At 37.8% G+C, this 15,954-nt stretch overlaps 1 protein-coding gene across 3 annotated transcripts; it reads right to left on the reverse strand.

The window, feature by feature from the left end:
• Positions 1-377: 377 nt before the first annotated feature.
• On the reverse strand, positions 378-8,034 carry kiaa0040 (KIAA0040 ortholog). Of its 3 annotated transcripts, none has more exons than XM_011486827.4 (3): positions 7,851-8,002; positions 7,077-7,180; positions 378-3,695 (listed from the first exon to the last, which is right to left on the reverse strand). In XM_011486827.4, exon 3 carries the CDS (start codon positions 3,216-3,218, stop codon positions 2,886-2,888), a length of 333 nt encoding a protein of 110 aa, XP_011485129.1. In that variant the 5' UTR covers positions 3,219-3,695; positions 7,077-7,180; positions 7,851-8,002; the 3' UTR covers positions 378-2,885. The 3 variants fall into 3 exon arrangements, with proteins under 3 accessions (XP_011485129.1, XP_078791262.1, XP_011485127.1); XM_011486825.4 differs by lacking the exon at positions 7,077-7,180 and having other exon boundaries at positions 1,957-2,093; positions 2,839-3,695; positions 7,851-8,034; XM_078935136.1 differs by lacking the exon at positions 7,077-7,180 and having other exon boundaries at positions 7,851-8,034.
• Between the last annotated feature and the right edge of the window lie 7,920 nt (positions 8,035-15,954).

Below are 15,954 nucleotides of genomic sequence, written 5' to 3' on the forward strand. Positions count from 1 at the left end.
AATGAGTCACAATGAGTGAAAACAGCATGACTGTTACCATTACAGGTATGCAGTAAAATATGCTGCTACTGTGAGGAAACAGTAAAGTCACATTAAAAAAATATCTAAAACACAAACCAGCAATCTCTGTAAAGTGATTAAACATGGCTGAACTGTGGTCAACTTTTCAGTATCAGGGTGTCTTAAAGCATCGTCTTGCATTTTTTGTTAAAAAATGAAGATATTTTCTGTGCAGATACGAGGGAAGTGAGATAATCTTCACATCTGTATGTATTTTACATTGCTGAAATGGGAATGTCCAGCATCTTGTTATTCTGAAATGTGATCCAAAATATTGAAATATGTATTAATAATGGCAAAAAGAATGACTCACTGCGTTTTCCGAGGTACATTTAATACAAATGCATTACATCCATAAACATCAGCATGAGTTAGTAAATAACAAAAAAGAACAAAGTTTAAATCTGAAGACACTGCAGCAATTAAGAAAAGTTATTTGAAAAGTTAATTAAGCTAATAATATGTAAAATAGCGAGCATTGGGAAATGAGAACTGACTTAATGCATGATTGGTCCAGGATCTAAATTTTTTTTTTGCTAAAAACTTTAATGTTACCCTTTATTTTATGATAAAACAAAAACAGAGAGAACACCATGTACCATCAGGCTCAAAATTTGGAAAGTCCTTAATAAATTGTGTAAAGGTTTGTGCTTTTATATATATTTTTTTACAGTATGAAAATTAAACAAAAAAGTATCAAAAATGTCTTAAGGTAAAATGACTTGTCAGACGGTAATCCTTTTATATGAGATGACTTCAAAACTGCAGTTAAAAATATTCAGCATGCAAACTCAAGTGTGAAGTAAGTCATGCATCCTCAAACTAATTTTAATGGTGGTTAGAAAACTTGTGGCTTTGCAGTTTAAGAATTCACATGAAAGCAGGAAGTTAATTAGATTGTAATCTTCCAAAAATAAATACATCTGTTGCACAGGAGTCACCAGAAGTACAAACTTTTTACTCATTTTTTTCTTTAGTTTGATTTCTTAAGCTTCTAAAAAGAAGAATATATGGAACTGAAAGAAACTTTTTAAGGCTTTAAAATGTTGACTTGAAGTGATGAAGGTAGTATTTTAGAAATAACTTTAAATAAAATTAAAACAAGACAGCCCAATGTACACAAATAAACAATATTTAATGAACTGCAAAAAATTTGGTTTTCCTTTTTCCATTGATAAGTTAAGGTATTAAAGTCCCACTCCGATCACCTTTTGATTTACTGTAAAAGCGTTCTCAGTGGTCTTTTAATGATGATTATCGGTATGCCATTTTTAGGCTAAATCTAAAAAATTGTGTGTTGTTGTTTTCAAGGACATAGCTTCTGCGGGGTGGCCAGATACCAGCTCGAACGAAAAAAAATGAAGATGCATCTAGTCGTCTGCAAGTGGATGCCTGTTTCTCTCTCCACTCACTCTCTCTCTCCCTCTGCCATTGTGATAGTGAGGTACCTCCTTATAAACCTCGTCTTACCACTCCCACCATTTTACTCAAAGGAAACAATTATTCTCAGAAATATTTCATTTAACAATATATTTCACATACTGTAGGTCCTTCATTTAATTTCACATTCATTTCAACCACAGTTAATTCCCCTAAACTATACCGTGAAAATGAAAGAAACAAAAACAAACAGGTTCAATTAAAAACAGCTGTCACAAAGACTGACATCAAAATTATCTAAACCGGAAAAACAAATCCATCGTTTTGGCTGTCAATGAAGGGGGGGGCGTGGCTAAGATGCCGCGAGTTAACTTTTGTAAGTGCATCTTTGCTGAAAACTAAGACCAAGTGTGCACCAGAGGTCCAAACTGTGAGAAATGAAGAGTAATTCGTAAGAAATTATAATTTCACAACAGAAGAGTTTGTTTATGACATGGATTTGCGCAACAACATGTAGGTGCGTGTTTGATGGTGTGCTCACGCTGCTCACACAGACAGACTGGAATTGTGCAGACCAGGGAGCTTGTGGCTTGCCGTTGTTGCTTTTACGTCACACCTTCAAGTGTTTTCCAACTGCATTTTTTCATCTGCTCCTGAATCACAACAATTTAAAAAAAGAAATACTCAGAAATGCAATTTTAAGCTCCATTTTTGTTTATATATGTCTGCCATCATAGGAAAAAAAAACCCACAAGAACGTGTAAAAAATAATTTTCATTGGAGTGGGTCTTTAAAGTTCTTGAAACCCAAAGTAGACGGTGAAGCTGTACAAAAGGCTGAAGCAGGTGAACCCTCTAGCGAGCGGTGATGCAGGTATGATAAAAATATCTACACAAAGAGAGCTACAGGTTTTTTTTCTATTCTGCAGGCAGTAATACAGCTTTCAAATGTCAGTGCCTCTTACTTAAGAAGAGGAGAGACAATCTGTGGATCCACTGCAGCCTGAATCTGAAAGCTAGGCAGAAATGCAACCATTTGAACACCGGGCAGAACTCAAATTGGCTCCCTTACTCTCAAATACAGGCACAGTGAATTTCACATGGGAGCTCTAGGAACAAAGAGCTCTGCACCTCTCTAACATTCACTCTCCCACACACAGACAAACACAAACTTACTCACGCAGGTGGGTGCTTCTATCTACAGACATCTTCCTGTCTATCCCACACGAGGGAAAAAAAACATTGTAAAAATATAACACTCATAAAAACAAAACTCATAAGAATAAGAATTTCCTGAATATATACACACTTTTAATATAATTTCTCATATTTGTAAAGGTTTTCTTATGATAAAAATGTATTAAGAGCAACTTTTTAAAAAATCTTTTTAACATTCTACCTGCATGAACTGGCCTGGGATTCACTGCATCACAAGAGTTGAGGCTCTTACACCACAGTCAGTGCAACTCTTTCAGGTGTCATGGGTACCGTCTTTACAGATATCCACAAGTCTTCATTGTTGCTTGAATTCTTTTTCTTCTTTGTTTCCAACCTTGAGGTTGTTGCAGTGTCTCCACAGCAGCAGGAACAGCAGCTGTTGGCATGGGGACAGCAGCAGCAGTGGCAGCACACCAACACTGCGGTGAGGAGGACGAGCAGGGGGAGTGTTAGGACGACAGCCAGGCAGATTGTGTTGTAAACCCCCTGGTTGTGTTTGTCTGTCACAAAGCTCCAAAGTTGATTGAAAAAATCCTGGATGCTCTCAATCTTCCATTCCATGGTTTTCTGGTTGATTCACTGTTTGGAAGTTTCTGTAAATTAGTTTGTGTAAGTATTTTTTAACTTCAAAGTGATAAATCAAGATTTACTTTCAGTTTTAATGAATAAAATTAAAATAAAAAGTGTGATATGAGTTTTTCCCTCTAATCTGTCAGTCCATCAGCTGTCAGGTACAATATTTTGGATGACTTGAAACTGAGCGTTAACATACTTCATGTATAAATAATGATTCCAACAGAGGAAGTTCCCTTGAGATGCTGGTCTGTCTGATGAAAAGTAATCAGACTTGTGTTGTTTCTGTCAAATGGAAGCACTGCAACAAAACTCCTTGAATGTCACTTTCAAAGGACCAGCACTTCTATTGTTTATGTTTTTCTCTGTTGAGACGAGGATTTTGAGGTCATTCCCTGAATATTTTTGAGAGTATACGTTCGTCCTCCTGCCTTTTTTTCCCGTGTTGATTCCCTTTGCATGTTTCTGAAACGATAATAAAGAAATATGGTGAAAGGCAGAAAATTTAAACAGACAGATATCCATTTCCTGACAGCTGCTCTTCCTCCCCCTTTCCTTTTCTCTGCCCACCAATCCATCTTCATGTCTTTAACATTTCTCCCCTTGCTTTCCTTCCTCTTGTTAATGTCACCTTTTCTTAAGCCTTCCTTTCATTAATATTGCAGAGAAGTCATTAAGAATTCAGTACTGATCCTTCCAAGTGTCCCGCTGTGGAATACGGAGGCAAAAAGAGGGGGAAAAATTGGAGGGAGATTGTGTTTGAACAAAAGTAATGCAGATACAGAGTAACTAATCTTCCTGAGAGCCCCTCTGAGATGGAGAGTGTGACAGACTGTCAGAAATAAGAGACAATGGAGAGACATAATCTAGTGTGAAACCTGCAAAAGGAAATCAATCTGAATGAACCACGTACGCTTCTTTCTGCAGAAAATAGATGGAAACTACTCTGAATTTTCATAAACATGTCTAATATTTTCGGCCAACCTCTGATAAATTCTGTAAAGGTTCTTTCTTAAAAACTACACCTCTGAAATATGACATAGTTTACAAGTAACTGCTCATTTTTTGCAAAGCAACCTTGAGCTTTTACTCAGACGCTCAGTAAAATAATTTCGAGCAACTCTCTACCAAACCGTCTTCCTTGGACTGCTGCTTTCATGCAAAGTTACTGTTTATATTCTAGTTACAAGTGAAAGAAAATGATTTACATCTTGCATATGCATGAGCAAAAGGATGCACCTGCAAGTGCAAAGCAAAGAAATTCAGCGAGCCGCTCCCTGTCTCTACTGTCTAACGTATGACAGAAGTTAACCCACAGACAAACCGCAAACTTCCCTCCAAAACATTTGCTTCACAGGAAGTCACAAAATCGACCCCACAAACTAACTCAATATGTATCTGAAGGTTCAGGTTTTTTAATGTGAGAATACAGAAACGTGTAAAAAGCATGACCGATTTGTAATTATTGATAACAGGAAAAAACAAAACAAAAAACACAGAAACATGCTTACAGGTTTGTGACACATGGCTAAATTCTATTCTGGAGCTACTTAGCTGACAAAACAGACATAAACCAAACATAGACAAACACTTTTAAACCAGACAGAGCTTCATTCTTTTTGTGTGCATCAAACTGCTAAGAAAAATTTTTGGCAGTACAAAATTCTCAGTTAGGGATTATATTTTAATATTGGCAGACATGACTTATTTCTTTTCATTTAAAATTAGTTTGTAGAAGTGTGTAAATATAGTTTCATTGACACTTCCTCATTGCCAGTGTGGTGGGTCTCTGGCACGGTCATGACCCCTGTGTGACTTCTTGAGTAGAGGAAAAATATAAGTTCAACTTTTAAATACATTAATTAAAGGAAAAAAATAATGTGTTGGCTCACAGATATGTGGTTTAAACCGTAAACCGTTGGATTTGAATAAGGGTTTTTTTCAATCTAAACTGAAGGCTTTATTTAGTCAAATGCGGGAGATGACTTCAGTTTATTTTTGACTTTGCAATGAGGCATTTCCCAGAAGTAGATGATTTAAATTCTCGAGTTTGGGTTGTGTCATATTATTACTACAATGTGATATACAAGTTTGTTCTGCCAGCTTCTTAAATAGTTTCTCTTCCACATTTTGTTTCTGTTTTCCACCCAGATTGGTAGTTTTCTCATAAACAGCTTCATTTCTTTTTTATTATGCTAAGATGTGAAGCCCCGCCCAACTTGATCATGCTAACAAAGATAAAAGTCTAAGTTTTATTAGATGGGAGCCTTTGAGACTGTGTTACATTTTGCGCATATTGCCAGAATTAAAAGTGGTCATACGTGAATATACTTGTAAAAAGTTGTGGTTTTTATATGAAATTTTCACAGATTTATCACAAATGAACCACATTAAAACCACGCCTAAACCACACAAAAACATTTAAATCAACGTAAAAGGAACACAATTTGCGAATTTTGTATGAACCATTTACATGTATTTACTTAGTAATTTGTGCATTAATGTCGTAGTTTTAACGTGATATGTGTGCAGTATATCCAATATAAAAGTTAAACATCTGCAGTAGATGCGTGAAAAGTCCGTTAGACATTCATGGAACAGTTGTGGAAAGTCACAAATTTGCGTATGCATCTTAAAAATGTATACACAACTACATAAGATTTACATAATAATTGAGTATAAACTACGTGATACATGCATAAACTGCGTAATTTTCAACCGTTCCAAAATTTTGAACAGCTCAAAACCAAATTTATGCAAAGACCCGTTGGCCGAAACCTTTAAGGGACGCTTGCGCACGTCGACGAATGACAAACACAGCACTTACGAATTACATAGATATAATGCATGTATCACAAAAGATTTTCATACGTGGAAAATGCACAAAATGTACGTAGCGGCTGTGAGACACGGCCTTAATACAAGTTTGGGTTTTAATCTGAAAAACATTTTTTTCCTAAAACTTAAAGAATAACATTTTTTCAACTAGTGAAAGAAGCAGAGATGAAGAGTTTTAGAGGTCCAGAAAAAAACAGCAGCGTTTAATCTGATAGATTACGACTGGATGATTTAACACAAACTACCCCAGATTATTAAAAGGTCAAGACATCTTGTCAGCACAAGCAAATTCATTTCCTCTCAATATCTTTGTCCACACTGACATTAGCAGCTCTGATGGGTGGCAGGAAGTTTCTGTCAGAGGAGAACAACATTATTGTTTTGCTTGTTTTCAGGATTGTTCCAATAACAATGCAGAAGCTCTTTAATCAATTTAGCTCAATACAACCCTGACATTTCAAACATGAAATGAACAAATGTGTGTGTGTGTTTTTTTTTAGCGTTATCCATTTTTATAGACCTTCTAAAAAACATACACATGTGGATAAACTCTGCAACAGATTGCTACAGCACATTTTTATACAGTGACCTTTCTCACTTATTTAAAAAACATTACCAATGTGTGAACGTGACACACCAAACACTGAGTACTATTGATTCAGAGGAAGCCATTAAGTGGAATTAATGTCACTGAATGTTTTGGATCACCGTAAGTACGCACATGTTCACATTAAAAGAAAAAAGAAAAGAAAAACAATAAGACTGCTATTGACTGTGCAGTGAATGTCATTACATATGTATTTATATATATATTTAAATATAAAGACATAATTTTTGTGACAATATTTTTTTTCCATGATTGCTTTTTGTAGCACATAAAAAAGCAACTAAAAACATAAATAAATCTATCTATAGTTCACAGTTATTTTGTTGAGATGCCATTCTGTGTATTTTCCTGGCCTTTTCACTTTCTCATGACACTAAGCTGTCCTTGAGCCATTTACTTACAGGAAAAGTTCATTTCTAAAGCACACAAAGCCAGGAAAGGGCTGAGAAGAATGTTTTGGTTGCACTCAGTTGGCCCCTGCTGCTTTTTAAGGAGCATGTGTGACCTAAAAGACAAAGATATGACAGAAGGCAAGGCAGGAATCTTTAATGACTCGCCCCCAGCACCAATTGAGAACAGATCTCTCAACAGTCAGCATTAATGAATGTATTGTTAACAATATATTCAATCAAGCAAAAGTGAAGAACTTTTCTGTTTTTTTCTTTTTTTTTGGCAGGAAGTATGATCTATCTTGGATCAAAAAGCATGGCCCCTCTGCTTTGGTAGTCATGGTTATTTTGACGTACAGTTCTCCAGAGTGAGCGGGAGCATGTGCACAAGCCCAGAACAGTTAAGACTTGTGTCAACTTGATTCTGCATGAATAAAATAAGAAGAGGGGAAGGCATTTTCACAGTAAGAAGAAGAGGTGAATCCTTAAATGGAACTAAAAAATACCAGTAATTCAATCAAGCATTTTGTAGATGCTGCGCTCATTGAGTAGCTAAACTGACAGCTGAGGAGTGATTGAAAGAAAGTTCAAGTTGTCTCAGACACTCTAGCAGCCAAAGTCTGGAAGAAACTCATCCGCTCATTTTCACAAGGAGCGAAGAAAACATATTTTCAAGCGAAGTCTGAGAACAAAACTATGGTGCCATCCTCATCAGTTTATACAAGGCAGAACTGACTAAATCAAAGTTTATGTTGGCCCTGAAGATGTCTGAAAACAGCATCTTACCCCTTAGGCGTTTCTGTATTAGTAGGTCAGGTCTCCCGTTTGTCTAATCCAGTCAGCTGCTCAGGCGTCTTATTATCGTGTTTTGGCATCTGGCTTCTGCTCTGTTCTCTTCTCACTCACCAAGACATCTTGACAACTCTTCACTTTCTGTTCCTGTTTCCCTCTATACTCGTGTTTTCCATCCTCCTCCTCCTCCTCCTCCTCTTTTGTATGTGTGTGTGTAGTGGTAACAACGTCATTTGACCCTGCCCACTTTTCTGCAATAATGGGCCCTCTGTCTGTGCCTCTACGTCTTGCATTGCACACAGGATTCTTGTGGCTGCTTTAGTTTACTCTAACAAGTAGCACTAAAATGACGTCAGACTCTGAGCCAAAAAGTTGGGCCAAACTAAACAAGAGAAGGTTTGAAATAAACTCACTGTTATACTCATTTAATACAAGAATACTTTCATACATTGCACAAAAAAGGTTGCAACACTCTGCTATGTTGCAGGCAAGTTGGAAGAATGTTGCTTAATAACAGAAACACCACTCCACCCTTCCCAGAGCCCCCAAAAAGGATAAAAAAAGCAAAATGAAAACTGCTTTGGTGTTGTGAAGATCACAAAGTGTAAGACTTAAATGCATGCAAGATATGAAAGCATTAGCTCATGAGAAGAGCAAGCTTGTGGCAAAGTGGGGGATGACCTGTTAATTCAGGAAAGACAAAAACAAGTCTTCATTTCCTTTCCTCAAAATTAAATCACTAGGAGTTAAAGTGGAAAGACAGCCGTACTGTTTCTGGGCATGTTAGGCTTAGTGAATTTTGCTAGATTCACCATTATTTTTCTGTAACACATCAGAAAAAAAGGACTTGTTGTTCAGGGAAATTCAGAACAGCATCCACCATTTCTGTTATTTCAAAATGACCCAGTGCTTTTGCAAACTATTGCTTGATAATCTCGAAAAAGCAAACATCCTGTCCACTTGACTGACTCAACCCGCTGTGTTCTGGTAGTGGCCACAGGGCATTGTTACATGAAAATTGATGATACAAGCCTCACCGTCTCTAAAAAAGGTGTGTGAAAAAAAGCAGTTTTAGCCAAATAGCAAACAGCCGTTCACACACACAGAGTCTCTGTACCCTCACAGAGGGTGCTGGGCAGGCAGGACGTGCATCGCCACACAGTGAAACTCTACCCCAGCTGTTATTGAGGCACTACAGTTCCCAGTCACTTTTTTAGCCAGCTTTGATTAATGACCTCGGAGAAGCAGCATTTCCCCTGATGGAAATCCTTCTTTGGAATAGTTTGTATGAAATGATTTGACTGTATATTCCATTTGCTGCCTTTGATTGCTACATCAAAAACCTGTGTGTAGAAGCAATCTTTTATGCACACACATTTTTTAATCTTGTAGGGAGTATATGAATATCTTAGAATATATAAATGGTATGTATGCCTTTCAACCATGAAACGACACAAGGAGCCCTCTAAAAAAGGTCCTGCATGCCATGAATCAGACTGCAAGGGCTCTCTTGGAACAAATGAGCAGTGGGCACTGCATAAATGTGTCATCAGGTATATTTTAGAATCCCATGCCCTTGCCGTTAGAAAGGTTTTGTTTTTCCTCTATAATACCTACAGCACTAAACTCTCCAAGGACACCGCATGTTTAACTTACACAGAACTGACCCCCACATATGCCCCAGTTACTCAATGAAAACTTTAATCTTGATTTATACAGCATTGAACCTCAGCTACAATGGGTGTGGCAGCCATCTGGTTTTGCACAGTGGAGCTCACTTATGAAGGAATGCTACAACAATGCACCCTTTTGTCCCGCTCAGGTCTACTGCCAAACAAATTGCAGGAAATTGCAAGATCGACTGATCTTATGTTGGATTGCTGGTAAGACAATCATAGCAAAAAGTGGCCGTGACATTACCTGCTGAAAACGCAAAGTCTCATGTAATTACCAATTACTGCAACCTTTCAGCTCTGCTTTCTTTACTCAGGAACAGGAGAAGCAGATATAGTGTCGTCTGTAAGTTCTTGAACGTGGGTGTTAATGAAAAGTGACCAAAGTGTTGCTGTGGTGCAATCTGACAAGAGTCCAGGAATAGCTGGCTAATAAAATAGGTCCCCTAGAGGAGAAACAGAGCTGTGATTCAGTGATGTAAAATGTTTGGACCAAGCCAGTGAGCCTGTCTATATAAGGAGTTTGCTTTTTGCTTGTAGGAAGAAAAAAAAGAAAAAAACCTCTTGACTGAAAAAAATATTGTCTGGCTTGTAGAAACAAGGCTTTTTCAGAAGAGCACAAAAAATGCATGTGAAGCTTCTATTTTAAGTTTTAATTATGTAATACGTTCAGCATAGTTCTCATATGACACAAATTCCTTTATGGGATGTACTTATGGTTACTAGTAACTGTGTTTGTCTTGTAAAAACAGACAAAAAAGTTTCTTCCATACTGCAGCACTGATAAATATATTTTTTTCCTCTTCCATTGTGGTCTTCTTGTTCTTTTCACAGTTTTTCCAGAAAAATAAGATAAAAAGGACATAGAAAAATTTAAGATTTGGAGATTTCACCTAAAATCCGCCAAATAAATGAATTAGCAGACTAAATATTTGCATTAATTATATACAAAATGGTGAAGGAGAGATCGATGTCAAGATTAAGACAGATAAGTAAGAATAAAAAAAATAATCATGAGGAAGCTGTTACAACTTTATAATAAAAAAAAACAGGGGAAAAATGAGTTTTTAGAGCTTCTGTGTCACTACCTCATCCACACAGACCTTTTTGGTAAAGTTGAAATGCCTGAAAGCTGTTTCTTAAACAAGCCCAGACCATAACTGAGAAGTAGTGGATTGCATTTTTCAGCTTATAACTGCAGACATTAGTTTTTAAATTTATAGACACTTCTTGTTGCTTATGACAACCATGTGTTTGTGTTTAAAAAAGGAAACATTCTGCCTGGAGGGCTTCAGTTCTCATTTGAAACCTTGTGATGTTCCATGGAAGGACATACAATTGTTTTCTCCGTTATTAGGCATTTTCTAGTTTTAAATGAAACCCATCATGATTTCTGTGTTATCTGAAGTAAATGTAACGCTGTAATGTTGTATTCTTACAGCTATACGGGCCAAGATCTAGGCATGGGCAAGAGGGGGCAAAGCCCCCCAAATGCCAGGACTGCCCCACCTAAATGTGACGCCATGAAAACGGTCAAACTTTCAAAAATATTTAAAGAAAAAGAGAGCACTCTCTGCTCTCTCTGGCTATCATTCAAAGTAGCTGCTGGTGCTGATTGGTAGATGCAAGGGAAGGCGTGGCCTCTCGCTTCACTCCCGCTCCTCGTCTCACTCGGTTTCTCACAGTCCCCGCAGACCCCAGCTGATGTTCTGAGTTTTCTTCTGCTGTTTATCGCTGAAATTATTTGATCGCTCATTATGTCAACTCATTCTTGTCCTGTATCTATCGCTGTCTTTGTTCTGGTTTGGAGTAAACCGAGAAACAAATTTACTATACGCAGGTTTCTGGTTGCTAAAGCTAGCAGTAGCAGCGAAGCTGCCAGTGCCGTGGCGTCAGTGGCGGCAGCAGAGACCGACCCGTGGGGCTGTACTGCAAACTTGAATCTTCGTGCTCAGCTCCGTACATCTAGTTTGTATAGTTGCAGAAGCACAGCTCCTGCTTTCCCAGTTGCTCGCAGCCCTGCGGTGGCTGGTGCGGATAATGAAGATTTAGGTTTGAACACTTTAGCACTGTCACAGCCCACAACTCTGGTTTTCCCCAAGCGTAACTTTGGTAAGAACGCACGCTCATTCTGCACAGCCTGGTGTCGAGGAAGACCACAGCTGGAATATTCAGCAAAGCTTGATGCATGCTTTTATGTCCTGTGTCGTAAATTTGGGGGAAAAAATGGCAGGAATTTGTTTTTTACAAAACAAAGATTTATTAATTAGAAAACTGCCCTGTAAAAGTGTCTTGTAAAGCCTCAGGTTGCTATTATGAGTATCCTGTCAGAGGTTACAGAGGACATCTGCACAGAGGCATCAGGGTTACTGATGATGTTACGGAGGCATCATTTCTTTGAAATAGGAATGTTTCTTTTAAAAGTTTTAGGTTCCTTAAAGTCTGCAAATGGCATGCTGCAGGCTCATTCTGTTGACCTGTGCTGTGCTTCAAAAGTGGTCAGTGCAACTCTGCAGGCCCTCAAGCGAGACAGGAATGGCACCGTACATGAAAACTTGAAGAAAAGCCAAGTGGCTCACAGGAGACAATAGTTATAGCACAGTTAGAATAGTTTGTATGCATTTTAGGGGCTTGGAAGGATTTTACACCTCAACATCTCTGTATACCCTACCCCCCTGATACTCTTTCTGTCAAGAGTTTTGTTTTTTGTTTTTTCCCCTACAAGCAAAGTTGCAATAGCTTTTTGATTTTTCAAGTTCCTGTTGAGCTGTTTTTGGTTGCTAATGATGACAGAGTTGTTTTTCCCCCTTAAGGACACAGGGGAGAAATTAATGCAATTTATTATTATTATTATTATTATTATTATTATTATGAATGTAATAGAAACAAAGTAGGGAACTAGTGTTTGCTTGACCCTTTTGACTGGAAACACCGATGACAATGAAGCTCAATCTGATGCAAAACATGTATTTTAAATCGGGTTGTTTGAAAAATTCAAGACTTTGGTAATATAAAGTTCTGTGTCTTGAACTTGGACTAAAAAAAGAGGGCAAATGAATCTGTAAAATAGCAAAACAAAAAGAAGAAAAAAATTGTCCATTGTTTTGATACTGTTCTACTGTACACAATTATCATTTTTGTAAAGCCTTAGCCGCACCCTTAAGAGGGTTTGAGCCGTATGGTTGCTGTGGGTTCTTGGGTTGTCCAGGTCCCTGGAAAGTTGTAGAGATGAGCAGACAGTTCAAAGCACATCTTAATGGAGGGCGCTGGTGTCTTGCACTTTCAGAGGCTCGTGCGGCCACCTCAAGGGATGTCATGAAAATTGAACCTTCGTTGCTGTGCGTATGGTACGTTTTTGTGAAGTGTTTGTAAGGATAATGTAAGTTGCACACATACGGGTGATGCTGCTGTACAGTGCCCTTTCTCTAGTCTTTAGCAGACTAAGTTGGCGTACTGGCTCCTTACTGACCATGCCCAAATGCTGCATGTATGGTTGTGCACGTGATATGTAAGTGCCAGTAAGAAAAACTAAGTTCTGATTGTCTAATTTCCTCATTTCTAAAGCTGCATGCAAGGAGTACACACTTGTTACGTGAACAGCCTAAACAGGTTCCTTGTGCAGCACGCACAAATGAAGAAATCCATACAACACCTCTGCAGGCCCACAAAGCAGTCTACAATCTTGCTATTTTGTACGGGCCACCGGTCTGCCCCGTACAGGTTTGGTCATTTTTTACCCGCAGACAGCCCGTATCCACACATTGGGGCAGTTATGACAAAGGCTTAAAAGGTGCTGGGTTATGACACAGAATTAGAGTCTCTTTGCATAGTCATAGTTGGATTGCAAGACAAATTTGCGTAATTAATAATACAAAAAACGCTACCTAAAGGCAGACTGCAATTGCAAAAACTTCAAAAGCCAGCGGTGGGTAAATATCCATGCATATTAAAGTCACACGTTTCAAAAGCAAGCTGCGCAAAAACATAGTTACTTAGCTTTAGCTAAGACAAGCTGACAAATCTTCTTGGTGGGTGGCTTCCCTTCCTGTCAGGGATGTGAAAAGTACAGAACAAAGCTTCTGCTGAGCTTTACGCCCTGGTTAATTTAGCCTTGAGAAATACTTTGTGTTTTTCTACTCAGGTCTAAATGATTCTGAAAGACTTAGTTATATTGATGCAAGAGCCAAAAAATAAAAATCAAACTCTGTTCTCTTGTTAGCCTTTAAATGTAGAAAATAAACACCAAAGCACCTATAAGCAGTGAGGAAATGGGGAAAATAACTGATCTTACTCTGAAGTCCAGATGACAAACATAGGCTGGACCAAAGCCTGCTGTTCAACAGTAACTCCTCCCGTGATTCTTGTACCAATTTTAATGTGTCATTGTGAGATTTGTAACATTAATGTTTTAGAATTTAAAAGCAGTTATACTACCACGAGTTTCTTTCAAGCTGAAATGCAAACAAATGAGAGGATTTACAAGGTAATAGTGTCGCAGTTTGATTTTTATGGAGAACCACAATGCAGGAAAACAGATGCTGCTGGAAACTAACAAAAAAGGGGAGGACAACTAAAAAGAAATGAAGACAGCAAAGAAAAGAAGAAAAAAGCGTGGCAGGGGTTAAGCAAAGCAAAGATGTGGCAGTCACAAAAAACAATGAGTGTAATAGTAAGGGTGGGTCATGCCTCATCAAGCTTTGAACCTTTATTATGAAGGGGATGGATTAGAATGTAGTAAAATGAACTTAATACAGGGATAAACAATGAAATAATACAAATAATGAATACCTTGATCTAATCTAGTACATTCTAATGAAGGTGTCATGAGAGCAGCTTTGAAAAATTGTTCAGATTGATAACAGCCTGAAAGCCTTGAAGGATCTGCTGCCTGATCTAGTTTAAAAAACTTTCGGAATGACAAAAAAATAAAAATAAAAAGTTGCATAATTGAGAAAAGGTGCTATGGGTGTAAAATATGACAGTTTGTCTTTTTAAAGCTTGCAGCTGTTCAAGCAAGGCAAACATTTCAGAAAATGTAATCCTATTTAGGATCAGCAGGAGGATCTCATATACATTTGGGAACAGCCAGATACTTTGGAATTATAATAATCCAATTTTGATGTAAAATCCTCTGAATAGGCCTTTCTTAATAACTCAGAAAAAGGATGTTTGTGATTTAAAGAGTAGTTTTTAGATGGAAGAAGATATTAGCTTATGTAGAGTTGATAGACAGGGGCAGAACCCCCCCACAAATGTTCGTCACAGTCAATAAGGAAAAGAGAGCAAGACTAATAGTGGCTTTTTGCCATTTTTCATAAATGTGTGAGGAGATGGTGGTGTAGGACCCAACATGCAGAAGACCAGGCTTGGCAGCAGAAACCCACAAATCCAATAAATAAACTTAAAGGTGACATTGATGACACAAAGCAGATAAACTGAAAGCAACGAACTGAAAAACCAGAGGCTTAAATACACTGAGGGTAATTAGCTAAATGAAGACAGCTGTGGATGATCATCCTTAACCTGGTGAGACTGACAATGAAAACAGATCTTGACAAAAATTGAAGAAACATCACAAAATCCAAGAGGAGAATGTTTGTTTCGAGAATGACTTTGTTTTTACCATAAACACTTTTTATATAAATACATAATCATTTCTGTAGCAGAATGAAGGACCATAAAAAGAAGGGAGAATGCTTTGAAATTTGAATGAAAAAAAAAAAAAAATCAAAGAATACGTGGTTTTATGTTTGACTCAAGATAAACATGGGTGAAAAGGTTGACAAGTGTCATTTCTGTTTCACTATTACTGATAAAACCCCATGTTTCTACAAATTGATGACATTCAATATGTCAGATCTAACTAGAGTAAAATTTAAACAATGATCCATCCATCTGCCAAGCCTGCATAATCCATTTCAGGGTCACAGGGGTGCTGGAGCCTATCCCAGCCAGTGCAAGGTGAAGGCGAGGTACATTCTAGACTGTTTGCAGTCTGTTGCTGGGCCACACAGCGATACACTCTTATTCACACTTAGGAACAATTTAGCATCATTAATCAACCTATAAAGCTTGGTTTGTTTGTGGGAGGAAGCTGGAGTGCCTACAGAAAACCCACACATGCGAACATGCAAACTCCACACAAAAAGAACCCAGCTGGGATTTGAGCCAGGGCCCTCTTGCTGTGAGGTGAGAATGCTGACCACTACTCCACCATACAGCCCATATTTGATTGTCACCATGGTAATTATTTAGCTTTTGATTTGAATTACTATGATGAGTGACAGAGCACAAGGATTAAGCAAAATCTATTATATGGTCTGATGGCAAAGTGTATTCTTGTCAGAGTTTTTTTACCCCCTTAATTTGCATATTAACACATATATTTGCCTAAATCATTAACAGGAAGTTTTTTTGTTGTTGTT

The sequence above is a fragment of the Oryzias latipes genome, chromosome 17 (assembly GCF_053564925.1).
Source record: "Oryzias latipes strain Hd-rR chromosome 17, Olatipes_Hd-rR_3.1".
Lineage (NCBI taxonomy): Eukaryota > Metazoa > Chordata > Actinopteri > Beloniformes > Adrianichthyidae > Oryzias > Oryzias latipes.

Excerpts from the sequence above, each read along its gene's own strand:
- kiaa0040 (XM_078935136.1), bottom strand. The coding sequence starts at position 3,218 with ATGGAATGGAAGATTGAGAGCATCCAGGATTTTTTCAATCAACTTTGG.